Source organism: Aythya marila (genome assembly GCF_965140915.1).
Source record: "Aythya marila genome assembly, chromosome: 9".
In the NCBI taxonomy this organism is placed as follows: Eukaryota; Metazoa; Chordata; class Aves; order Anseriformes; family Anatidae; genus Aythya; species Aythya marila.
In genome coordinates, this window is record NC_139050.1 from 15,412,411 (window position 1) to 15,439,980 (window position 27,570).

At 45.2% G+C, this 27,570-nt stretch overlaps 1 protein-coding gene across 7 annotated transcripts in view; it reads right to left on the reverse strand.

The window, feature by feature from the left end:
* TP63 (tumor protein p63) overlaps positions 1-27,570 on the reverse strand; it is a gene marked incomplete at its 5' end in the record, with an annotated part of 101,682 nt that overhangs the window by 30,902 nt on the left and 43,210 nt on the right. For all 7 annotated transcript variants that reach the window (XM_082767283.1, XM_082767282.1, XM_082767286.1 and 4 more), the window contains one exon: positions 20,634-20,888. In XM_082767283.1, the coding sequence (XP_082623409.1) occupies positions 20,634-20,888 (255 nt within the window). The remainder of the gene's footprint in view (positions 1-20,633; positions 20,889-27,570) is intronic.

Consider the following 27,570-nt stretch of genomic DNA (forward strand, 5'->3'; position numbering starts at 1 on the left):
AAGTGCCCGTAGATATATGGCCACGTGTTTGTTTACATAAAACTATAAGCTGATCAGCATACCACCACATATCACAGCAGCTAGAGGCTGTAATGGTGACATAACCAGCAACAGGCCTTCCAGGTAATTCTACTCGTTATATCAGAAGCTATTCAAAGTTGAAGCTGAAAACTCAGAAGTGATTTAACAAAAACCTCACCATATGCTTAACTTTTGGCAGTGCTGTTAACCACTGCCTGCTAAGCAGGTGTATGTCTTTATAGGAAGATTTGTGAAGCTGAACCAGGACTTACAGGTCTTAGTCAACTTGTATTTTTTTTTTTTTTAAATAAAGGATCCCAGAAAACAACTAGAAAGAGCACATCCAGGCTCCCCACAGCATACCCACCCCACCATACACCACTGAGGCTGATGTGCATGTGATTCAGCAAACTCTAAGCTCCATTCTGCTCATTGACTGCTTTAAGTAAAGCCCAGGTTGGCCATTCCAAACCTCCTCTCCTAGTTTGGCATGGGGGATTAAACCTTCTTATAACCATCCGTCTCAGGTTCGGCCAAAGAAGAAAGCTGCTGTTTGCTTCCTTTTAGACTCCCAGATCTCACTCATATCATTTCCATGTTTCAGCACATTCCATCCTACCAGACAAACTCCAAAACCCTCTAACCAGCCAGAGGAAATGTTGTCTGGAGTAATCAGACACCAGCTTTCAGTGCATCTCCCAGTCACTTTTGTCCTCTGCTGAAAGAGAAAGGGTGAGGAACTAAATCGTGAGGAAGGAAAAACAACAGCTGAACATACACGTTGTCCCTATTGACTCTTTCTGTACATTAAGGTTGGAAAAAGCCTCCAAGATCATCTGGTCCAACCATCCCATTACTACCAATGTGTAAGTGAGCAGCAAATGGCAAAGCAAAAGCCCTGAAGCTCTCCAAACTAAGCCTGGTTCCATCAACATGGATTAGCTGCAAGAGCCCTACATAAGCAAATCAAGCCTTGCAGCCCTCTGCAGAGCATGGTTATGCTATGGGTCCTCAGCAAAAGCACCTCAGCAGGGCATACAGCCACAGGTTCAAACAGCTCCACACCAAGCTGAAGATCAAGGGGGTGAAGCAGCGTACAAGGAAATTTCAGACTGAAGAAGTAACTCTAATGCACTTTAGTTCCCCCATCTGCAAGTAAGGGGATTTCATAGGTATCTCAAAGGAAGGTAAACAAGTCATTAGTACAATATCTGTTACAGCAGAGGAAAACCAAGCTGGATGAGAGAACAAGTGAAAAAAAATACCGAAGTTGTTCTGGCAACATAGTCTTTTCAATCAGCAACATCCCAAGCCTGCAATTTTCACAGGCAGGCCCAGAGGTATCAGGCACCCTGCCACACAATGTACCAGCCATTCAACACCCTGGAAAGCAGGACACTTTGCTGAATGGTGACAGATTTCCACCCAAATTTTGGCTCATGCCAAAGGGCTGACCTACTTGCAAAATACTACAGGGTCAGCATGTTATAGAGGGAAGAGTTAGCGTGTCAAACACGGACCCATTACCCCAGCTGGGGCACTGACAAGCTCAGGAGAAATGCAACTCTTCTTTGCACACCTTCATCCTGACGGGTAGCTGCAGGAGAGAAAATTCAAATGACTCAAAGCTAAAAGCAGGTTTACTGTCTTCTGACCTCTCATACTGCATACCTTCCTCCAGGTACATTTTCTTTCCTTTACCCTTTTTCTTGACTTCAGCTCTAGATTCAATGTGCTCTACTTAGAGACTTAAAGGACAAGAAACCCCTGAAGAAGTTCACATGGGCAGTGTAATTCAATGGAAGCAACAGAAGCTAGATTTACTTCAAAAGAGGGAAGTTTTCAGCAATGTTCATCCAGAAAAAAAAAGCTGACAGGTCTGGCTGAGCACTTCTATCTCCTCAGACAGTGAATCACACCTTCAGATCCTGAACTTGTGCATGACACAGCCCAGAGCTATCCCAGGATGGCTCTCTAGCTCTTTTCTTCATCCAAAGTTTGTCCCTATAACCCAAACCAGAGAGAGCCTATGAGAGTTCTGGGACACCATAGACCAGACAAACATGGAAAATGGATGTATCTGAGACCATCCCCTGGGAAACATGGATTCTACTACAGGTAGTAAGACCCAAAGCCAAACACATGGGGTCTTTCCCAAGCACAGAGCAAGATATTTGCTGCCTCTACAGTAGGCTGAGCAGTTAGAACAGGTCGATGACTGCAGGTATTCTCTTGACTAGGGTGGGCATGCCTCCCTCAACGTCATGCTGCGGCCACCAGCACAAGTCCTCCCTCACTAGCTCCTGCACCCCATGGAGCAGGGCTGGTAGCCATCCAGCATGCTGAGGGGCTCAACTGCAAACATTAATGCTCTGATGGAATAAGGGGCTAAAAAGTCAATTTGCGTTCTTGAAAAAGACTTAGTATCTCCGATAGAGAAAAGTGATCCCCTTTCTCCCCTATTTACCGCCCTTCTCCCCCCAGTTTATTCCACCCGAGGGAAAGTACAGATATTTCTCCATTCCATCCTTCTAATAAACCGAAGTATTAATCACACCTATGGGAGGCGATGGGAGGAAAGACAGAAAGTATTAAATCTGACAGGCTCTCAAAGCAGCAATGCCAGTGAAATGCATCATTAAGGTGAGCAATTTTCCTGTTTACTTCATAGGCTCTGACCCCCCCTTCTCTCCCCCCCCCATTCCTCCCCGCCTAAGATGTGGGCAGGACCCATCAAGGCAAAGCTTGGAAGCAAGCGGCAGCGTCCCCAATTTCTACATAAATGCTGCAGGCCAAAGAGCAAAGGCAAGTTCCAACTGAGCCCTTGACAGTAATCAAGCACTGCGGCGCCTCTGGTCTTGTCTTGTGCATACCTTGCAAGTAGCATCATGTCTTCCCGCTGAGATTTCACTGGCAGCGCACACAAGTGCCTTGTTCCTTGGCTTCTATTTCAGAAAAAAGAAAGTCCTGAACACATACACACCCCTGCTTTTCTACTTTGAGGTAGACCATTTTCTTCTAAATCCTCGGCATATTGTAGGGCAGCCCTTTCAGAACACACTTCTGAATTTACAAGAAATCTCTTCTGTTCTCTTGCAGAAAGGCTAGGGTGAGTCCCTTGCCAAAAAGGCATTGAGTTTTCTCTGTTAACGTCCAGGAAACTTTCCTGAGTCAGATCTTATTACTTTTGAAACAAGGTACAGGTACCAGCAAGTCTCTTCCATGATAACAGCCAGGGCCTGTCCCATTTCCTGATCACATTACGCTCAATTTCCAGAATTACATCTATGCAAATATTGTTCTCCTGCTTGCAGAGCAGTTCATTGATAATTAAAGCAAAAAGTCAGCAAAGCTTTTCTGGCCAGGACAGACGAGGTGGTGAGCAATGCAACAAACCAGCACACAGATAATAAACAGCGCCAGCTTTTCTGCCTCCATACAAAGAGTGCTTGATTAAGACCCTTTCCTCCTCCTAAAATACAGGAAATCCAAGCTGAACCAAACCATTTCTACAGTCTTCTGTTTTCTGGACCTGCCAACCTTACCAGGCCATTTTCTCGTTCTGAGTCACAGAGAAAACAAGGATTGGGAAAGACCAAAAAAGTCACACCTAACTTAACTTGGTTTTACTGAGAACATAAAAAAGCATGTAACTGTCTCAGATCTACGTTAGATCAATAAAGCGTGACAGCAGCTCCAGCATACTCAGGATTAATACTGACTAAATCACACCTTTATACCTTTTTATTCATACAATTAAGTTTGGGGATGAACAGCAAGAAAGTCAGACGAGAATACAGTCACAAGCTATTTATGACCATTTGCAGGGTTCTGGGATCTGTATTTCATCCAGGCCCTCCTCTCTCCCAGCCCTCTCCTTCCATACCCAATGACCTAACTAAGCACAGTCCTCCAGTCAACTGATGTGGTTTCTCTTGAGCCTGCTTTCAAAGTCAAGACATGACTCAGCAAGGTGTTTAAGCAGATGCCTACCTTTAAGGATGGGAGCAGCCTTGCTGACTCCAACAGAACCCCATAGATTTCACAGGGAATATTCACGTGCTAGAGGTTATGCACTCCCTCAAGTGCCTTGCTGAACTGGGACCTCAATTTTCCTACATACCGTGGGAAATGGTTTGTCAAGAACCACACGGAGGAACACAGTGTCACTGCTGCAGCCAGCGAGATGTCCCCAGCCCCAGAACACTGCACCTCACCCCCAGGCAGCTGGCAAGTGAGGTTAATGCTGTGGCATCTTCTCTGCTAGGAAGATCAACAAGCCCATCCCAGGCTTGGGGTATTCCTCCAGCTTTTTCTTGCCAGCAGCCCTGAAGCTACGCAACTGCAGCGGCTATGGGAAGACAGCCGTTCTGCAGAGCAACATGCACACAGGGAGGAAGAGCTTACAATGGCTGTAGGAAACGTTACCAGCTGCCCTTCCTAGCCACCTTCCAAAATAAATAAATAAATAAATAAATAAATTTACAGCCTTCTGTTTTGTATCTCCTACCCCAAAAAGGAGAAACTACATCCTGGTTGACATGCAAGCCAAAGGAAGAGATGTAGAAACACTTGGAGTGAAAAATGGAAGGCTTCAGCACAGCATAGATGAAGTATGTTCTGGTAGATTCTTTGGTTATTACTATAATTTCAGCAAGAATGTAAAAGTGCATAAAGCAAGCTTGCATGGACCTGGATGTACTTTGAAGGCAAGTCTACAAGTCTGTTAAGTGAACTCAACAGGAATAATCCCCCAAATACTACATGACAGTTACAGATCTATAAGTTATTGGAAACAGATTACGGCAAGTTGTCTCTCAATACCTAGCAATTGATTTCATTTAGTAAGTGAAAGATAATCATGTCATCTGCATGACCTAACTGAAAACATAACAGCAATGAGTGCTGATTTAGATGCAAATCCTCATGACCACAGTCTGAAGATGGCTTTCCAAGAAAATACCAAACAGGTCTTTGTCCCTGCAGACTTCATTACCCTTGCACTGCTTCATTTGAAAGCAGCAGGTTCTGAAGACCCCAAGCCACAGACATTTTGTGAGAAGACCTCTCATTCAAAGTAAGACTGCTTTCCCAAACAAAAAGACAGTCTTTGTTACTGGATAACAAAGAGAACAGGAACAGTTCCCTGGGAAACATCATTTTAAAGTCAGATTTCCTAACTAACCACACCCAATTAGTAAGTGATGCCATATTTTTGAGTAATTTTGGAATCCCAGCAGATTTTTTTTTTTTTTTTTACTAGTTGAAGTTCTGCAATTGCCTTAATTTTCCCCCACCTCCCCACTCCCTCCCAAAAAACAACCTAGACACCCTCAAAAATCTTAAAAAGGTTGAAGGCGACTGGACGCTAACTCCTTCCCTCTCTAAAAAGAAACAAAATGGAGCAAAACAAGACAGAGTTTCAACATCAGAGCAAGTTATTGGCTCACACTGTCCGGCACTCCCGTTTTCCTTACAGCTCATACATGATGCATAAGAGAAAGGCGCAAAGCCTCCCCGGACAGAATGTGCTGTTGCTCTGCACAATGCTGCACAGATGAATTACTACCCTTGCAGAAAGGCAGCTCTGAGGTAGCTGTCGTGAATCTCCTGAGCTGGCACCGCTGCAAGTGCTTTTAAGGACAAGACTTAGGAACAGCCCCTTAGCAGCTCCGAACTTAATGCAAGCCAAGCTAGAAGGCAGTGGGTAAGGGTTGGACCCAACACGGGCAAGCTATTTGCAATAGAAGGGTAGCCTGTTGGTGTCACTTGATGATTTTCAGACAAAGCGGGGCTTTTTTTTTTTTTTTTTTTTTTTTTTTTTTTTACACCTCCAGGAGCAGATTCATGAAAGCTAACTCTCTCTTCAGAACTTTACCAGCTACTGCTGTGCAGAGGAAGACACCGTTAAACCACCAGCATAACCCAGACAACTCGCCATCCACCAGCTTCGCATCTGAACAACGGAAGAGTCCACAGGGAAATAAATATTCAGATCTACCGTTGCAGATGCCAACCCTAATAAAAACCCTAAATAGAATGAGAGATACGACAAAAGACACTATGTGGATGCAACTCTGCTATTGCCATGATGGCCAGGATCATCACTAAGGCAGCGTGCAAAACCTCTCTGTTCAAGGCACTGGGGGAGAAGTAATCCCAGTTTTACAAAGCTTGGAGGTGAAAGATAGACCCAATCCAGAGGGAAACAGTTGGCAAGGAGCAACCTGACAAGGGAGAAGGCCTAGTCACAGCACAACAGCTACCTGACCTGGGAGGACAACAAATGATAGAGGCCCAGCTAGACTGTAACTGTTGCCGCATATTTCTTATTTAAATGCAATTTGTTTAATCTCAAGTCGGATTCAACCATCAAAGGCTCTCTTCTGTAGCACACTGACAGTTCACTCTAAATCTCTGCACCTTTAATCCTTTAATTAGCCAACAAAAATGCTATCTCAACTCTTTCCCCAACCTAAGCTAATTTTCTGCATGGAGCTTCCAACTCCTGTAGGTTACAGGTTTTAGCTGCTCATGTAGCCAAGGGGAAAAAACAAAACAGCCCCCACCCCATTCCCACACAGGCTGATGTATGCTCCTCTCCATGCTGCTTTTGCTCTTCGGAGAAGTTCTTTGCAAAAGCAAGGGGGACCCATTTTCACTTTGCCTTAATGGGTTAGGAGGCATAATTACATCATGAAATCCAGACAAAGAGCAAGCAGAGATTTTGATGTGTAGCACAGGGGGGGCTGGAAGAACCCAAGGACAGAGCAGTGCTTACACAGAAATGGGATAAAGCCCATTTACAACATTTAGCCCAATACATAAAGCCCAATACAACATTTGAGTAAGACAGCATCATTCCGGTCATGTAGCTTTAGCCACCTCCTTGATGATTTTGGGTTGGGAGCCCCAAAGTAAGCAAACCAACCCCTGGATAGCCAACTGCTTTGGGGGCTCTGTCTGAACAAACATTTCTGCAGAGATGAGCTCTGCTACTGCTCCAAAGGAAGACTGCATGAATCACCAACACATCAGGAAAGAGCCCCGTTCAGGTCATTTGAGCCCCATTCAGGCAGCTTGAATTACACATCAGGCTTTTCCTGCAATCCAGCAGAACAAACTCAACCCCGCTCTGCTCTGAATGATGAGATGAGCAGTTAAAATCCTCTTACCTGAAGCCTGACGCATAGGGTGTGAGGTACGGTGTTCTCCTGAATACAAGCCTAAAGGCTTCCCAAGGTTAGATGCTCCCTACAGAGCATGGCAAAAGCAACCACTGCTTGCTCACAGGCTGCTAAAGGCATGCCCATAGCACAGCTGCAGCAACGGCTGGCTTGACACATGCTAACTCCATGTGTGACACACTGGGGAAAGGGCTTTAGGTACTGCAAAGCTCTCTCTGCACAGGCCCCAGACTGGCATGTCCAAATTGCAACATGCCAGAGGTAACAAACCCAGCCTGTTGCTGCAGCACCACCCAGACACGGCTTTTCTTCCTCTAGCCACAGCCTGGCAAGTCCACGCAGCATGGCAGGAAGCCTAAGGCTCACCCCAGGCTGGGTGTCCACCTGCTGGGCATGGACAAGCCACGGGAGGCTGTACTGGTGGCCAGCCAGGGAGCACAGGTGAACAACTGCACTGAGAGGCACCAGGGACTTGACAAACGCATGCAAATGCAGGGGTGAGCGTATCCTCACTCTGATGAGCAAATGCACAGTGGAAAAGCCCTGTCTACATCAAAGGTAGAGGACAAGCAATTCTGAATCTTGCAGTTCCTTAATTTGCTTGTGCAGTAGGTCGTCAGCAAGCATTTTGGCAGACAATCGGTGCTAGGCAAGGAAAGAAAAAAAAAAAAAAAATCAGGAGTTGACATTTCTCATTCTAGCTGGAAAAGTCCTTCATTTGCAGCCTGCTGATGCTGAGCACTGCCAAAACACTACTCAAGTAGTCTTACAACTCTGACCATGCAGAACAGAGTGCTTTAAATGTCTACCTCCTCTGGCAGGAATTTAGAGGCAGTACGTTCACATTCTCCACCTTACTCAGTCCAAATCAGTCCCTCCAGCTACCTAGCAAGGAATCCAGCCCACACAGTAAGGAGAAAGATCTTAAGTAGAAAGATCTTAAGTAGAAAGATCTGGCCAACAGTTGCTGCACCCCACTGACAGCAGACCCCATAGTCAGTGTCTACAAAACTCACAGCAATTGTATGCACAAGCTATGGCTGCATGTACATCTCTAGAGTCTGCTACGAAAAAGTCACGCAGAGCTCAGTGTTTAAGCTGAATACAAGAACCTCTACTACCAGCCTCACCATTTCAGCTGCTCCTGAGTCATATAACTGTTCTGCACTGCCACGGGCCTTAACAAAGAGGCATTTCAAGTGCACAATTACAGGCAGGCAAACAGCTCTGCTAAGTGCAGCTGCTAAATGCTCGTTCTACATTTGGTTCTTACAGAACACTGAGGACAGGAGTAGCTGGCAAGGACCATCTGATCAGGAAGCTGCCTTCTGGTGTCCAGGCAGCCAGCCTGGTAACTCGGTCTCTGCACGCTCTTTGATCGATGTATTAGGAAGCATCTCTCTGCTGACAGTCCTCAGGGTGTGCAAAGGTTGTAAACGGTTACCAGATTCACTCCAGGCCAGAAATCAGGATCATCCTGCAGCACTGAGATGAGTAGGATTTTCTGTTTTCTTTTTAAAAAATAGAATTCTGTAGTGCTCTGAAAACAGCTAATCAAATTATTAAAGTGCTTAAAAGTTTAATGAAGAAATCAAAGCTATTAAGCAAACATTCAGCTTGATGTCTTTCCCTTCTTACCCACCCTTCCTCAATGCATTCAAAACCACTTTTTGCTGTGCTACAACATGTTTGAACAGGTACTGAGATACAAACAAGTCTTGGCCCCATCTCATACAGAATGGATTGGTTGCAGATGTTCTCCTGCAAGCTACATCTTGCCTTCTGCAAGAGCATTCATCTCCAAAACACATCATTTCACCTACTTTGCCTGAAGCCAAAACTCAAAGGTTATTTAATTTTTAATTTTTTTTATTAACTCTAACATACCTACAGCTGTGCAAGCAAAACCCCATCTGGTTTTTCAAGGCACAAAGAGGTGAACGACTAAGTTTAGATAAATGTGACCAAGTTGAGGCAGTCGTCTTTCTGTTCACCTATGCAGCAGCCAACAGCAATGTCAGGGGTGCAATAAAACAAAAAACCTGCTATATTTCAGAGAACTCTGACATATTTCACTATCTTCCTAGGACAAGTCAGACATGAGCTCATACAGTGGCAGGTGAGTCAGTGACGAGTCAGACAAGAGCTCCTTAATTAAGCTTGAGGGGCGGATGATCCCTCGAAGGTGTAATCAGATTGGTATGGCCAGTGGAAAGAAAAGAAAAAGAGAAAAAACTGAGTGAACTGTTACACCCTTAGTGATCTGTGCCAGGCAGGCTGAAGGCAGCACGCAGCCAGAGATCCCCCAGCACCCAGGAATGGCCATCCTGCCCCACTAACCAGCAGCCAGTGCCTGCCTGCATGCTCAGTCCTGTTCCTCCTGGGAGCTAAGAGCAGGTTTCCCCAGCGAGCAGGTTACGCTGGGGTCACATCACAGGCATGGCACGACCCAGGGGGTTCAGGGTTAAGGTGCACCCCAGAAATTATGCCTTCAGAGCCAGGAGGGTGGATGGCAATAGCTCAGACCTGTGTGGTAGAGATGGAAGCAGTCACAAGGTGGTCAAACCCAGCCACTAACCAACGAAGCGGATCTTGGCCACGTGCTTCCTCAGCCCTTAAAGTACTACCAAGCAACCCCACTTAAGAGAAAGACCCTACACCCTACCAGTTCTTTGCTTCGGAAGCTTGCCTGAAATTCATTTCAAAAGACACATCAGAATATCAGCATATTAGAACAAAACAGCCCCATTAAACAGATTGAAATCAGCGGTGTGACTAACAGCATTGGAGCGTTTTGTGCTCACAACATCAGACGTGCAGCATGGAAATGGTTTGCTTCCAGCGCGTGTCCCTGCAAATGCAACCCTGAATCAGGTCACCCGTGGAGCTGCTCTTCCCGTCAGCCAGGGATCGCACTGCAGCGTCCTCTGCACACCAGTAGCACCAGTGCAAACCAGTTCTGTCCATCTGTGTATTGCACAGATCAGCTGAAAAAGTGAACCCAGGAACAAAGAATCCTGCCTCTGTAGCCTCTATGAGAGGCAGGGCAAAGGAAACCAACACAAGTGACTCAGAGAGGTCAGCACACCAAAGGGTTACCAGATGAAAGTTAAGTTTATTCATTTCTTATAGGAACTGTATTTTAAAGTTTATCTATGTGCTGTCTTAGAGAAACTTTAATCTTTACATAACTAACAATGGCTCTTCTGGAGCTTTTCCTAGACACCTTGTCACCTCCTTTGTGGGTGTCAGTACTGTAGAAAGCTTCAGTAGCAGACCTAGAATTGCACAGACTGATTTTTGTTGCAGTCCTCTTTGTTCACAAGGGACCAGTCAAGAAAATGACTAAGAATGAATAACGTGAGCAGTGCGCAGCAGAAGAGACGGGAAACAAGGAACTCATCGCAAAACCAGTCACCACCTCACTGATTAATGAACAGCTGTCATTTAGTGCTCAGCCACCTGACAAAATCTCATGAGAACACTTTTTCTCTCCCACCCGTGGCGATGCTGATGCTCAAAAGGACAAACGGAGCAGGCACGCTGCCCTGATGCCACCCTTGGGCTGGACACCGAGCCCAACAGCACCGCTCCCACCCCTTTGCTTTTCCAGCCCCATCTTTTAAGAGAGGAGTTCTGGGTGCTCTGGTTTGGTAGGAAGCATGGGCTCAGCTCTGTCCCCTTTCCAAGGAGGTCAGGAGCGAGGCAGCTTGCTGGCAGAAGCTCCCAGCCACAGCTCACTTGGGTGAGCTGATAAGCCCCGACAGCGGCAGGGTGTGTTTGCCCCAGCTCAGCACCACAGCAGCGCTCGCACATTGTAGCACTGCAGCTACATAAACAGGAAGAGGCTTTCCCTTCGCACCATGGCCCCTACATCAGCAAGTCTTATACCTGGTGCACCCGATGCAGGTAAATCTTGAGGGGAAGCAATGAGCTCTCAAGAGGGGAAGCAAAAATCCAGACACAACTTAGGTAGCTTCAAGCTTTAGCCTGGAGATGTGCTTTGATTTGCTCAGAAGTTGGTTTGTAAAAAGATTTGAGTGTCCTCTAAGTAAGTCAAAATAAGAGGCCTGAAAGCTAAGCCTAGTGATACGAGATGCAATGCAAGCAGCAGCCTCCAGCCGCCCCCCCGTGCATTTCCCTTGGGGGATCCAAATGCTTTACAACACAGGATCATGCTGACACCATCCTGACTTGGAAGGTGGGCACACGGAAAAGCAGGGGGAGAAACGGAGGCAGAGGGAACAACTTGCACAACATCGCCCAGATTACATCTAAATCGCAAGGCAGGAGCAGTGCTGAGGCTGGGCTCTGAGCCAAATCCACGGCTTGCCTGTGCTGCTCCCTTCCCGAGCATCTCCAGGCGATGCAGCCTCTCTCCCCAGGAGGAAAGCGTGGCGAGCCCCAGGCATGAGGGCAGCACACACGGGCAGGAGAGGAGGACCCATGCAGGGACGCTCCCTCTGCTCTTTAAGGGGAGGGAGATTCCCTTTCCTCCTCCAGCCTTGCAAGGCAGCATGGCTGTTGCTTCTACAGGGGAAAAAGCCAGAAAACTTAAACCCCAGTCTCCCCCCTCTTATTTCAGTGGCTGATGTGTATCAGCAGATCATGAAACGCTCCCTTTATCATACGAGCAAGTATTCTACTGTCCTTGGGGGGAAAAAAGCTATCGTAATGCATCTGATAAAACGAGGGAGAAGCAGCACTTTGCTTCTCAGGATGCACCGAGTTTTGCTCCAATGTGCAAGTGTTATCTGAAACAACTGGAAGCATCAGTTTGTATCAATACAGAGATGCAATTTCTCCACTCCACTCTATTTGTAACAGGATCCAAGCTCTTATTTGGGTAACTATTCTACTGTGTTTACAATAACAAGGCTGACACACCTGCACACAGCAAAACCTCATGAAAAGATTTCCATTGCATAATAAAGTTCATGCTCTTTCTATACAGAAGCCATCCCTACCCAGGACACTTTAAAAAATAAAACAAAGTAAGACTTCTTCATAGCATATGGTCTGCCAAAGCACTGAAGCTAAACCCTCAGTATACAGAGCACCATGAATAAAACAAAAAAAAAAAATGCTTGCTTCAGCACACCGCCAATCTGTTGCTTGTTCTGTATGAAGTTAGCAGGGAAATAAGATCTACATCGACTGCAATATTTCAACTGACCTAGGGAAAGGAGTGATCATATCCAAGGCTGGTCTTTGTTTGCAGGGTAAGCAATAACTCCTACACCAGCCAACCTGAAAACCCTTAGACCAAAAGTAACTTAAGTTACTCAAATATTTTTTTTTCCTTGTGTTTGGGGGTATTTTTTCTGGTTGAAGTATCTTGAAACAGTGTTCAATTGAGACACGTAATACAACTCAGGGGCATGGGGTAACTGGCGACTTTTTTTTTTTTTTAAGGAAACTTTAAGAAACTGTGCCCCAGAGTGGGCTGCCTCCTTTTTGGTCCAGCTTGCAGTGACGTTTGGCAAGGTAAGGTGGCAACTCATCAGATGCCTTGCTTGAGCCATGCTGCAGTTTGCATGCTTCGTGCTCATGAAATCCAGGAGAGCTCAGCAGCTTTTAGAGAGGCAACCCCCAAGCTCAACAGCATGAGACCCTAAAGCATAATAAATAAATAAATAGCCCAACACACTCCAAAAGACTACTAGTTGGGAAATACCATGGACTTCTGGCACCTTGGTTTCCCTTCTCTAAGATGGCGACTACACGCCTGATTTGCCTACCGAGCTAAGGTGTTTGCTGATTAGGGAAGTAATGTTTGTGCAGCACTTTGAAGATTTAAAGTACTACATTAATCCTACATGTTGTTCTCAGTAGAAGCCAATTTTTAACTACGAGGAGGAGAAAAAAAAGAAAAGAGGATTTAAATAGTGACCCTCCCCTACTTGTAGATGTTCACTCATCTCCCAGCACCAGCTATTCTTATCTGTAAGATGTTTTTTTAACCCTTCCTTCTCAGAAACCACAAGTCTCATTCAGCTTTTATTTGAAAAGTGGCTTCTTTCCAGACTGTGGCTGTTTCTTGTAAAGTTAATTCCTTTGGTAATACTGCTGGAGGCACATTGGTATGTTTAGTGTATGTGTGTATACATATATATTTTCCCCCTTTTCACACGGTGTTGTTTTTATATGTGTAGTGAAAGATACCTAATCCAGGATTACGATTCTCTTTATTCCTTTCTCATGAAAGTAGGTGGGGCTTTTTTGTGCAAGTTGCATTGATGAAAATTATGTTTAATTAACTTTTTCTCTCCACATAGACAGAAAGAGTTCCCATTAAGAAACAAAAAGAATTCTTGCACTTAATTCTCTCCCTCTGAATTTTATCTTCAGAAAGGACAAACTTTAAGACAACTTTTGCCAAAGCCTTGAGTAAAAAAAATAAAGGCAATGCCAGTAGAGCTAGAAACTGCTTGTGCAAAGCAGCAGACAGTTCTGCTGCCCTTGTGGGCCCTAAGGAAAGACACAAGCCCTTCCCACAATTACTTTCTCCATCCTACCATGCCTGTCCCTAATGTCTCAGGGTTTTGCACTTGCAGATCCTGGGAGACCTGTAGTGAGCTCTAACTGGTCTCCAGTTAAACTGGGAGAGTCAGCATAGGCACAGCAACCAGAAGACTAAATCCTGGCTGAAAGAAAAGGACATTCACACCATCAATTTAGATGCTTTCCTCGTGTCCAAATGTCTGTAGATGAAGCATCCCTGGGCACTAAGAGCTCCGTTCAGGCTCTTGAAGTCAGCTGTACGACAACAGAGTTCTGCCGTCGCAGAAGGAACTTGTCTAAAAGGGAGCATCCTTCAAAACTTACAACTGCAACAGCAGCTCAGATGGGCAGACTGCATGGCCTTAACAGGATTTACAAAACAACAGAGGAAAAAAAATGAAGAGCCAGCTCACGTCAAGACATTTTCTGGTAACTATTACAAGGAGCTGTACAGCTGCTTGCAAGGAGTAACAGAAAAAGATAACTGCTAATACAAACAAAATATACATGACAATGAGATTAGGGGGAAAAGGAACAATTACATTTTAATGGGAACCTAATGCACTCAGATCTCCTTTTACTCAAGCACAAAAAGCAAAACAGACTCCAGCAGGCCCCTCCTGGACTGGTTCTCACAGGGAAACTGGTTCTTCCCAGCTCTGCTAGCTTGAAAACACGTCCCTGCCGTGAGAAAGGCACCTCCTTCAAAGACAACAAGCCTGGCTGCCCTCTTTCCAGGTAGGTGACCTAGGACAGGTTTCATATGCCTCAACAGCCTTAACATCAGGCTCCGTAATATCACAGAGGGAAACACTCCAAGTTATTCAAACAGGAAAGTGTGGTCGACACCTCTTCATGCACGAGAACCATCACTACAGCCAAACCCCATCCTGTCTGCTCTGAGCAGGGAAGAGGTGTGTGCACTAGAAACAGCCTCTTTAGGCAGGTACAGCTGCAAGGAAGTTTAGGACGCCAATTCTTACCACTTCTTGCCCAAGATAAATGCCCAAATAAGGCAATGCTCCTGCTTTGCTGAGATCAGTGCAGAGCCAAGCCCTGAGCTCACACCATTGCATCAGTTCTCTAACAGTCCACAGCGTATGCATCAACAAGCAGCCAGGCTGCAGAGAAAACCTACGTTTAAAGCCATGAAAACATTAGCAAAATGTGTCCAGAAGATGACCAATTTCAGTGCTTGGAGACATCTGCAGAACCGTCTGCACAAACAAGCCTCTCTTTTACGTAGACCCTTCCCAACCGCCCTGTGCTAACAGTGAAAGCCCTCACCACTGCTGACTCAGAGCCTCCAAAGAAAGGTAAATTCAAAATCCTGAAACACGACTGCTTCCATTCCCCATTTCCTAACAGCTTTAAAGAATATTCAAGGGTAAAATTGGGAAAACTCAAGCCATGCTGAATATAAGACAGCTAGCTTGTAAGAGTGGCACGCTGTTGAGGAGTAACAAAGCTAAGATTTCACATGAACACCTAGCACAGCACCACGTGCAAGTTCACTGGAAGAGTCAGCAGCCTTCAAAGAGTTGTCACTTACGATGCAGAAAGTTGATCAGCAGCAGGAGCAATACATTACCAGTGTTATTGAAACAACTCATTACTTGAGCAGCTTAAGAGAACAGTGAACAATTAGAGTCAAGGCAACACCCTCTCACTGCTGCAGTGTCCCCATGCACCAACTTCTAACTCATTTTATATATATGGGGAAACAGAAAAATCTCATTTTATCAGGTGGTTCAAGACAATACATCTCAAAATGAAAATGGAATGAATGAAATTGAAATAAGACTGAGATGAACCAGCCAAGGAATCTGCACTCTCCACCACAGAAGCCTGTTCTTGCTAGCATGGACTAATTTAAGCGCGTTCTTTTTGCCCTCCTTAAAAACACAGCCTTTCCAAATCCAATCCCTCCAGCCAGCACAATCCATTTACTTGCTTTCTTGCATGTTGCACAGATTGTTATCCAGCTTTGCTATTTAAGAGTCTGAAATCTGAATATTTCATACAGCTTTAGGTACAGCTGAGTTTATTGAGAACAGGAGAACCAGGGTGCCTGACTGGAACGTCGATTGCAGCTTTGCAAAGCTCCACATTTCATAACAAAGCAAGGACCAACCCTGCTCATCTCCAAACTACTGCAGGGCATGAGAATAAACTACTATACTCAGGTATTGCCAACATTTGAATTATGCAAGTTTTCCAGGGCTAGCTGTCTTCATCAAAATCAAAAAATTGCAAATAAATTTCAGTTTCCATATAAAAACTTAAAAACTATTTCTGCTCTATCTTTCCTTAACCCTCGTGACTACCAAGAAAAGCTTTAGAAGATTTAGTAGATGCACCCTAAAGGCTCAAAAACCTGGGGGAGAATATGAAGAACCTGTTTGTCTTTTTAAAAGTCTCATGACTTATACGCTGGTATCTTGCTTATGGGAATGGGTGGATCCGATCTGTTTTTTTGATAGCTTGAGTTTGGCAGTAACGTTAACTTTTACTTACCTTGACACACAATTTTAATTTTTACTTTCCTGCTGCAGCCATGCTGTTCCCTGTGTAAGCAGCTCTGCTGGCAACAGGTGATTGCCAAACCTTTTTAAGGGGGAAAAGCCAGTACAGTTATTTATTTATTTACTTATGCTCAGAGTGGGTGGGGAGACCTGCACACAAGTTACTTCCACATATAAAAAAAAAAAAAAAAAGAAGTCTGAGGTGGCACACTTTTGAAACCTCTTGTTTGCTTCTGCTGCAGAAATGGGAGGAGATATTGCAAGCCTGGGTATATGAGAATTCTCACAGAGGAAGTATCCCACAATAAATGACAGCTCCAGATAAGCTTCACCCAACTTTACCCAATTCATGGGGCTTCTCTCACAACCTTAACAACTGACTGTCTCAGCATTACAAAATGATAACTGCTTGATCCTCTGCTGCATGGCTTCCCAGAAGGTTTTGCTGTAACATGAGCTCCTTGCCCCCAGTATGCATGTGAGAAACTTAGTTCAATTTAGACTGCTAAGGCTTTTGTTTTTAAACACTTCAAGAGAGTTTCAATTGTTAAAGGTTTTCCTTCTGAAAAGACTGATTAACCTGCTTATATTCTTACTTGTGTTCTCAGGTCATTAATTAAAAAAATAATCAAGGATGCTTATAAAGTCCTCTGCAATCCAATCTCAATTTGTCATCGTTAATTAGCTCAACATTGCATACAAATGAAGAGCTAACCTGATTAGACAGCATGTTTTACTGGAATTCCTACTTAAGGTCATGAAAGACTTCAGAGAGAAAATTTGCAATATTTTCAAAGTGAGCTGCTCATACATATGAAATCACTCTCACCTCGCAGCAACTAGAGTTTCTCTCCAGTTTTTAGCTAGTTCCCTCCCCCCTTTAATTAGGATCCCATCACAAACCCGAGCAGAGAAGCAATCCTCCTGATGTTACAAATCATCTCCTTACCAGCTTATCCTATACCAATCCTCCTGATTTTGGCACTGTCCTAGGAAAGTAAACCTGCCTGTAGAAGTCCAGAAAATTGGGAAAAAAACAGTACAAAAAACAGTTTTGGGGGGTGAGGGTGGAATGTAGGGTTGTTTGCAGTGAACTGGTATTTAGGTACTTGCTAGTAGTAGTTTCTCTAGAAGAAACCTGGAGATATACGTATGAATTCGGATCATTCCCTCCAAAGCTAAGCACACAAGTAACCAAGAAGGCTGATGCATCTTCAGATGTACGTCTTTAACCCTCGCAAAGCAGCTTTTGCTTTTCTAGGAGAAATAACCCAGTCCTCTCACCAAGCCCACAGCCTTCGCTCCCATGACCTAATCTAACATGACTCAGCCCTGAACAAGCTCCTCTGAGCTACAGCAAAGCACCCTGCCAGCCAGGACAGGGGATCCACCACCACCACCGAGCCTTCCCAGCAGGGCAAGGTGGGTCACCTCAGCTAATCCCCTCCCAAACAGGGGAAAGTGCGATACAATGAGTTTCCTTACTTCATACCGTTGCCCTGGGGAACACAAGAGGAAAAAAAAGAACTAAGAAACAAGGCTTTCAAGTTTTGGACTCTTAATAAGGGTGGGGCCATCTAGTAATTAAACTTTTAATAGGTCATTGCAGTGGAAGAAACTCTTCCAGTTGGGTAAGTTCCTAATCCATCATTAAAAAAAAGTCAACAGGCATTAATCAAAGCACATGAAGTCACATGGGGGGGGAAGAATGAGCAACTCAGAGAACTTGCTCTTGCTGAGAGGATGGGGCAATCCTTCTTTCATCAACATTTCGCGCATGTTTCCACATTTCTCAGGACAGCAGCGGGAAAGAGAGCCTTCACATCCCTCCCCGCCCACCCCACTGATAAAGCTGTCGAACACCTATTACCAACTGCTCAACAGCCCATGTGAAATGAGTTGGTGGATTAATTAGCACAAGGGCAGAGCTCTGAAGATGGAAAGATGCCTGAGTGTGAAATGCATATTGATTGAAGGTCCCCAGCAGCCACCACAAGACTGTCATCAGCCACTGACAGCACACAGCAGGCTGCTCCTGCACAAGCAGCTAAATCCAGGTTACCTGACTCAGCACAGGGACACCCAGACATTCCTCCATGATCAGAGAGCTGTTTAGGAGTCTATTCCTTCAGGAAAATAAAGACTTTTCCATAGGCAGATGGCAACAGCCACAGGCAGCACATCTTCTGTTTGTAGCATCACCCATGTCGGGGCAAAAGAAAACAAATTGTGCTGGTCCCCAGGCTGTTGCACATTTGATGATCAGTTACCAAGGAATACTTTGTAAGACCAGCATGAAACTGCATCTTTGACTACCACACAGATTCATATTAAAATCTCAGCCTCACTTCTGCCCCCCAGAAAGCCACTATCACTACAGTGAAACATCTCAAGTGTTTGCTTCATTTTAAGCTTGGGATTAGCTCACTTGTCTTCAGCTCTGCTGGAACAGTCTACTACATATGTTCAAAATGCATTTCAAAAGACCGCTTCTCCCAGTTGAAAGGACAGCATCAAACACATTGGTTCCCTGCAGCTGCATTAGATAATTCTTAGTACATATGTATCAAAAGGGAATGTCTTTTTCATATCTCCTCAAAGGACCCTCTCCAGAGCAGCTTGCAAAAAATCCAGGGGCAGCATTTTCTTGCTCTGAGAAATGGAAAGGAGACCTGACTGATATTTCCTTCCTTAAAGGGAAGGAAAAATAGTGTGTAGTGTAAGTGCAGAAATCTGGGCATGAAAACAAGCATGAATGAGGCATTGCTCCCAGTGCAGGTAGAGAGAAGATGCATTTCAACCTCACATTAAAAAAACTTCCACCCTTTTACCCGTAAGCAATCACAAATTTGTTCTCAAGCAGACATAATACATTTTAACCCCATGAAACAAGTTTTAAACAAGGTTATTGTTAGCAGCTTTAGACAAAAACTTTCTGAAAAATTTACAAAGGATGCAGAACTACACCAACTTACTGTTAAGTGACATCTCTTTCCAGCTGGCCACTCAAGAGCACAAAGGTTCCACTGCTTTATCACCAGCAGTGCCGAGGACTTTTCGTTAAATATAATCTAGCAGGAACTAACTAAATTTGAGATGGAAGTTGTTCTTTAGTGGGGAAGAAAATAACGTTCTTAGTTTTTGATTAAAAAGTCTTTTTTTGTTTTGTTAAAAAGTCACTGCTTTTGTCCAGGTAGAATGACTTCTGAAGATGGGGAAAAAAAGCTTCAGATAATCCTGATACCATTAAACAAAAGGTACCATAAAATGAAAGTACTCAAAAACAAAACAGTTTTGATTGAAGAAAAATAGAAGACAATTCATAATATGCTGAACACTGAGATTTGAGCTGATGCTTGAAGAATCACTATATGCATTTAAATAAAATCTTTTCACAAGGGATTCAAATCTGGTTTACTTAATTATCAGGCACAGCAGGGGTTACTGGTAACATAGTTTAGGCATTTAACTCTAGAGTTATTCATAGGACTGAGGCTCAATTTGTCTAACCCTCTTCAGTCACTACACAGAGAAGCACATATAGGGGATTATTCACTGCACCAAACTTGAGTGCCTGAAGTAGAGGAAGGCAAATATTGACCATCTTTGTAGTGGAGAATAGTGCTGTCTTACACATTTCTAGAGCCCTAAATCACACCAGGACACACAGCTCCAGCAGTGCTGCCTCCTAGGTTATGAGGTTGAGGTTTCAAGAGTTTGAACAACCAAGCCAGCTCCAGAAATCAAAACTTATTTACTATTTATTTTATAAATAGAAGTAAACAAAAAACCTACTACCACTACTCTGACAGCCGGAGGAAAATGCTAAGTTACAAAATTAACCTACATCCTGCAGGACTGACCAGAGCTGGTGACACTGGGGTTCTCACACTATCTACAAGGGGGACAAGACGTGGAGAAAGAAAGCCCCACTCTGGGTCAGATCAGGGAGCATCATCTCCATCCCGTACCTCCATCCTGCTGGCACAGCCTTGCACACTGAACCTGAACCTTATGCAAACCCATGGATGCTGAAGAATGCCAAGGGAAGCACTGAAGCTATCCTTAGGTCCATCTCCTGTTTATACTCCAGCATATGCTAGACCCAAATCGAGAGCCACTGTTTCATCACGCATGGTCTTTAAGCAATTGTCTTTTTGCAAGGCATTTTATTCACCCGGGATTTAGTAATCCTATTGAGGGTTAAATTCCCACCACACCCTCCCAGAGCAACCAAGATAAATCTCTCCCTTCTGTGTGTGTGACATGTCATGCACTTGAGAGGACACAGGTTACTCCATTCTTGCACAAGCCTGGATATGTATCAGACCAGCAGTGTCGCTATGAGCTGCAGGGCTGAAGCCAGTGAAGGAGCAAGGCTACGTTGCATCCTTACCGTCCATGTTGCTGACTTTGCTGTGCTGGACTGTTGAAATGATACATCGAAGCTGTGAGGTCCCGGGTAGTCTGTGTTGGAAGGAATGGCTGGGGAGGGCGAGAGGGCATCAAAAGTCGAGCTGGGCTGGGCATAAGGCGAGGGCGCCGTGACGCTGTTCTGCGTGTGCTCCGTGTTGTAGGGGCTGGTGGAGGAGGAGCCATTCTGAATCTGCTGGTCCATGCTGTTCAGGAGCCCCAGGTTCGTGTACTGCGGCTAGAGGCAAACAGATGCACAGAAGTGTTACAGAAGCAACCTTAGCACAGACTGGCTAGCAGCAGCACGGCCTTCGTGATGGAGGATGTACAGCATGCTCTCAGCACCACCCTACATGTGTTACTCAAAGAGGAGGAATATTTGCAGAGAATATACCCAATTTTACATCAGTGACTGAAACAAAGAAGTAAATGAAACAAAGAAGAAAAGCTTTGCACAGCCACACAGTAGATCAACAGCATGTAGCTGAGCTGGGAAATGAGATTGCATACTAGGAGATGATTCACAGGGCAGCAAGCTATCGCAGGGAGGCAGGCTCCCCGGGTCTACCAACACCCAGATCCAGACCTTTTCTTTTGCAGGGATTGCTATAACTTGATGAAAATCATCAGGTTCAGTACAGTGCAGCTGGCTCCATCTTCTACAAGGCTACATCATCCAATGGTCTTGTGTTCTACCCAAAGACCATTCCTCTTCTCACAGATCAGACCATACTATGTAGGGTGACACTTAGGAGCACTAACTTGGGTAGTAATTGTACTGGTCTGACTCGCTAGCAAAGAGGCCCAGAGAGCCTTTAATCATACCTATGCCTGGGACTCCAATATCAGGGATACTGAAAGCCTACATATGGTCAAGACGACATCAGACAAATTCTGATGGAGAATAATCCATCAAGGCAACCTACCTGATTTTATAATTTTTATCCACAAAAAATTGGGAGCTAGGAAAATACTCTAGGGAAGGAGTTACACTATTACACCATTCTTTTATTCCTCCAAAAAGAGCAAGCACTGGCTGCAGACACGCAGGACAGCAGGTGAGTGGGACATGTAGCCACGTACACGTAGTCTTGTTCTTGTGCTTGTCTGAAGGGCATCATTTGTGCCAATCTTAGGGACAGATGTCTGTGGTTCACACACACACACCCATCAGCTCAGGAATCACCCAGGGAACATGCAGTGACAAACACACCTAGTTCTGCCACTAGCAGAGGACGTGGCACACAGAAATTGGGCTCCTCCCTTCAGTTGAGGGGACAGGCACCCCATTTCCCTCCGCATCCTCCAGTTTCAATCCCACCCAGAGCTCTAAAGCTTGGGTATCTCCCAGTACTTCAGCCAGTCTGCCAAAGACCTTCCTCTTTACTACAGTCACTCCTTTTCTAGAGAGGCTCCAGGACAAGTCTCTATCATAAGCCAAGCAGCAGAGGCTCTTTGCCTCGCTGAAGCCCCAGGAGCACCAGCCTCACCTCAGGCTCTTCCTTTTGCTTCTGTCTGGAAAAGGCTAATATTTTTATGGAGCATTTAATCAAGAGCCCGAGGTGAGGCTGGTGTTCCTGGGGCTTCAGTGAGGAACATGGGATCTTGCAGAGGTGATGCAGCTTGCTATTACGAGCTGAGACGCAAAAAGGTTTTGTGGGGAATAATGTAGGGGAATTAATTTTGGGAGCTGGGATGGTCTGCAGAGGGAGCAGGCAGAGAGGAGGGACAGCTGGCTCATTCCCTTGCTCTGCCAGCAGCACACCATGTCCTTGGGCAAGCCACCTTGCCTCCCCCTCCACCCTCAGCCTACTTGAGGCTGCAAGGTCTCCAGGGCAAGGATTGCTCCTTGCTATGTAAAAAGCACTGCGCTTAATGGGCCTCTGCTTTGGCTAAGGCCTCCAGGCAGTGGAGTAATAAAAGCAATTACATATTGAGTCCTAATCCTGGATGAACCAGTGACTCTCCGTGTTGCCTCGGGTTAGTCATTTACCTTCTCTGCCTCAGTTTCCCCATCCACAGCAGCACAGAAGACACTGGATGTCCCAGAGCCTCTGTTAGAGAGCCCACAGCTAGGCTCCAGGCATGCGAAGTAGCTGTTGCAGGACAATGATCCAGATGGGATCACCTTCTCCAAATGGAGATTGCAGCTTTGACAATGCAGATGACAGTTACGTCTCATCTCCTGCAGGTTATTCAACCACCCATGACTTATTTAACGGACCTGGGATGTGCTTTTGCTGGAGGCTAGTTCTGTAATGAAGGTGCTGGGATGCTGATGTGCAGCACCAGGAACACTTTTGCTGGTCAATAATTTTGTACTTAGTCAAAAAAAAACAAAACATCTCTCCACCCTTCTGCTCCATAGTACAAACAAAGCAGATTTTTCGATCATTTAATCAAAATTAGTCCCACACCTCCAGCCCTAATAACACCTAAAGACACCTCAAAAAAAAACACCGAGGTATCGCTCGGTTGTTTTACTTCTCATGGAGATTAGCATCAGACGCGCTCCCTAACCAGCCGAATGATGAAAAGGCGACTGTGATGAAAACAGTCTCCTAAACCAGCTCAGACAGCAAAACAACAGTGTTTCAGCTTTCACTTAAAGACTGTTTCTCCTAATCCCAGACTGCTGAAGATTGTGGGGAAAGATGACCAAAGGGCCAGTCAGCATTAACAAGGCAGCACGGTCTGGAAATGCTGATGGTGCTGCCCAGACATCAATTAAAAAAAATAAGTACCCCATTAAAATTTAAGATATCCTTATGAGAATCAAAGATCCTTGTCATTCCACTCAGTCCAGGGGCCATCTGTCTAAATGTTACCAGCGGAGCAGCCATTCCACCGCATTTATACACTCGCATGCCACAGCCGAATGCCATGTCCCCATTTGCTCCTTAAATAACTATTAATCTCCTCGCACTTATCCCAGCGCTGACACGAGCAGCTGTCCGACTCCCCTCTTGTCTCCCTCTGAGTCCCACCAGCCTTTCACCTTCCCTGGCCCCTCGCAGGTGCCCCCCAGCCCGGTGACAAAGCGCAGGGAGCTGCTGGCTTGGCGATAAACCTCCCAGCTATGCCCCGAGGCGGGCGGCGCAAAGAGTTGTTTGCGCTCAAGGGGTCAACATCTGAATTGCTTGCAAGGCCTCCGGAGGAATCAGATAAGGCTCTGGGAGGCACACGCCTTCTGACAACACAACAATTAGAGGGGCAGCAGGCCCGGGGAAGGCGCGCGCTGGAATTCACCCGCGCAGCAGCTCCCGCCGCAATAAAACTCCTGCGGCCCAGCCGGGCCGCGGACAGCGAGCGCTGGCGAGAACAAAGACATCAAGGGCTGCGGGCACGTCTGCAAGGCAGCAGCCTCCAGGGAAGGCTGCAGGGCGTGTGTTTGCACACACAGACGCACACACAGCCTCCCCTCACCATGTACAGAAAGTGGTTGAATTCAGGGATCAAGCCTTGCCCGGTTGGAAGCCCAAAGTTTTGCCTGTACTCTGGTTTTGGTGGGGAATTCTTCTGAAAAAACTGCAGGATCTAGTCCCACCGCTGATGCCTGGCAGAACAAGAGTGCTAGCTAATAGAAAAAAGAAAGCACAGATTATCTAATTCTCAGAGCCTTGGTTCTCTATTTTGTTCCCCCCCCATACCAGGTTTCTGAAACTATTAATATCGCTGAGGCATTGCAAAAGCCTTCAGGCGAATTTAACTGCAAATAATTAGAGAGATGCAATTAGATCCTGACTACGAATTTTGGGACATCATTTCGATAATGCATCTCGAACTATCAGTTTAACTTCCTACATCCCATCAGCTCTGCTTTCAAGTTTTCATGCTAACTCATGCTTCTAGGTTAGGAAAGCCACGGTTTCACTAGAGACACCGCTGAATTAAGAACTGGGATTGAAGACTGCAGAATCGTTTAATCCCCAGTCCCAGCTGCAGTAGGGCACCTGCCACAAGAGGGCAATGCAAATGTTCCAGTGCACAGGACCCAAACTGGGAACCACCTCTGCAGAAGAAGTATCCCACTTTTTCTGGCTGTAGCCCACTTTCCAGTCCAATGTGTTAAGAAATAAGGCTATGGGATACACCTGCACGGAGACCCTCTCACTACCCACACACGAAGGAGAGTCACACAAGTGAAGAAAAGCTTACAAGGAAACTTCATAGAAGAAAACAAAAAAGCATCATCCAGCTTTTAACTGCTCAGCTATCAACATCTCAGAGTTTTGATGTTTTCTACCTGAAAATAAAGTTACCAGCCTCAGGTGTAGAAACCCTTGATGTCTCCAACTCTACTTATCAAAACCCTTCTCCATATCTCCAAAGAAACGTTTATCTATGCTGCGTACACACGCTGACAAAGTCTTAGCTTGTAACTGCTGGATCTACATGGCTCAAGAGCAGCGTTCAGCTACTCAAAGCCTTGCAAAACACCACCACTGGTGCTTATTCTTCAAAGATATGAGACGATGAAACCAATATAGTAAACTACCGTGGACATTAGTAACAAGAAGATTTTTACAAAGCATTTTGCTACTTCTGTGCTTTGCCCCTAACTGCACCCCAACTGATGCACCAAGACTAGCAGTTGGAAGCCTAGTAGGAGACAGTTTATGGTGATATTTCAGTGCTGGACAAGACAAAGATTCCCTTTCCTCTTGGAGAACATTCATCCTGCTGCTTGTGGAACGTCTGTTTTCCAGGGTGCTTAAGGCTCATCCAAAACAGATGCCTTAAGTGTATCAAAAAAAAAAAAGATTTGAATCAACCTAGTTTTTCAGACCTTCCCACAAGAGGATTTAGTAGGTGGAAATAAAGCACTTAAGCTCAACAGAAGTGCTTCTATCATAATTATTAATCAAGATAGTGCTGACTGCAGAACTGTGCAGCTTCACCAGTTGCTCAGAAGGCAGCTGATACAATACGTGATGTAGGCGAAGTGCTTGTGCCATTACAAAGAAGTGCCAAGAAATTAAGGGTTCCACCCATGCCCCTCAGCTAAAATCAGGGCAGAAGCTGAAACAGATATCTAACTCATCACAACGAGAGGTGTGATTTGGGTTGTATCTCTCGCCTCTTTTCTCATCAAAAAAGACTAAAAAGCCCTCCTGGACTGGTGGAAAGTCTGATGCAGAGAGATCTGTGGGAAAGATCTCAGACTGGCACTCCTTTTGGGAGGAACAGGCTCGCTGTGGACATCACCCAGGCCGCCTCCTGGCCGTGGAGGCGAATTGTATGCTCACTTCAACACCAGATCAGGCCCAGGTGCCTGCTGAGAGCCCGGGTGCTGGCAGCAGGTCACACAGCCTCTGCACTCCCCCCAGCTCCATTTCTAAAATGCCAGCAAAGCCAGCAGGTCTACTTTGAAGAGGTTTCCCTCCAGACCTACCGTACAGCTTAATACAAACGTTCGGAAGCCCTCAGATGAAGCGATAATGTGTACTTTTACCCGATGTGAAGAACAAGCAAGCAAATAACTTTGGTTCAACCAAAGATATCAACAGTTACCAAGATATGAGCTTTAGGGCCTGAGAACCTAAACTCTAATTACTATGGGTCATGGCTTTTAGCACTACTGCAAATCAGATCGACCTGAATAATCTTACTGTTGGGTTATTGCTTATTCCGAGCAGGGAGGAGACTCCTTCACATCCCAGCAGCATTACTGAGTCCTGGCATGATGGAGTGTGCTGGACTAGAAGTGGCCCTGCAGTCAGCAGCTCCCATCCTGGCTCTCTGACCAGCCACAGCAAAACCAGAAGTTTAACATCTCAGCTCAATTCCACCTGTAGCAGGGAACACGAGTATTTCTGTATATTGCCTCCTGAATTATTTAGAAGGGGATTTATTGAGCCATGCATTAAGTACAACCATGGTAATTTTAAGCAGCTAGGTACAGGAATATTAATGAAAAAAGACACTCTCCTTCCAAATAAAAGTTTAATATATCCAATATATTCCTGCACAAGTATTTCATGTTCAGCAGTTAAGACAATCCCAGCAGGTTGCCCAGACAATTTCCAACACCAAACATGCAAGCACAACCTAAAGAAAAACTCAGTCCTTCATTTCACCCAGATATTAAAAAATAAAAAAATACTAAAAACCAAGTAAACATAAGCAACCAACTGAAGCCATGCAACCTTGTTTAAAGTTCAGATATATAAGCTTAAAGAACTGCCTGCTGTGCATACCTAAAGCACCCCTTCCCTTTCAGGGGTGCCAATCAGCCCTTTGACAGCAGCCAGCTTGGTAGGCAATGCTGCACACACTAAACAGAAGGCAGCACGCACCAGAAATTTGCGAAAAACACACCATCATGCATGAAAATGTTGTGTTTGTATACGGGGGAGAAGGAGGAAAGGCTGGGCAGCTTTCACTGGAATTAGCTACTCCAGTGTGCATGTTACGCAATGTCTGTGCCATTCAGGTTAACACACAGCACAGGTTTAAGAGCCATACCTAGCAAGACTACCAGCTGTGTGCGTTTCCACTCAGACACAGCTCTGTTGACCTCAACAGAACTTCTCATTGAGTAGAAGTCCGAAAAAGCAGGCATTTGTAAGCCTGGAGAATAACACGGGTTCATGAAAAAACAGCATGAGGGCAAGCTTCCGTCTGCCCAAAAGGCTGCAAGCTTTGGAGTCATGTCGTTCCCCCCAGCTGCAATTGTTCTCCTTTTTAACTAAACTTTGAGTTTTGCCCCTTGGTTAATTCATTTACTTTAACTCAGCAAGAAGTATTTTTCAGCCAGAAGCAGGGTGCCTTTTAAAACAAGCACAGCCCAAAGCAGGAATGCCTGTAATTCCTGACTCCTACCACCTGTCACAAATTCAGGTAAAAGCGTTTGTCTAATTCAAGGATTAATAGAATGACAGTGCATCCATCTCACACAAATATTAACTCTGAACATC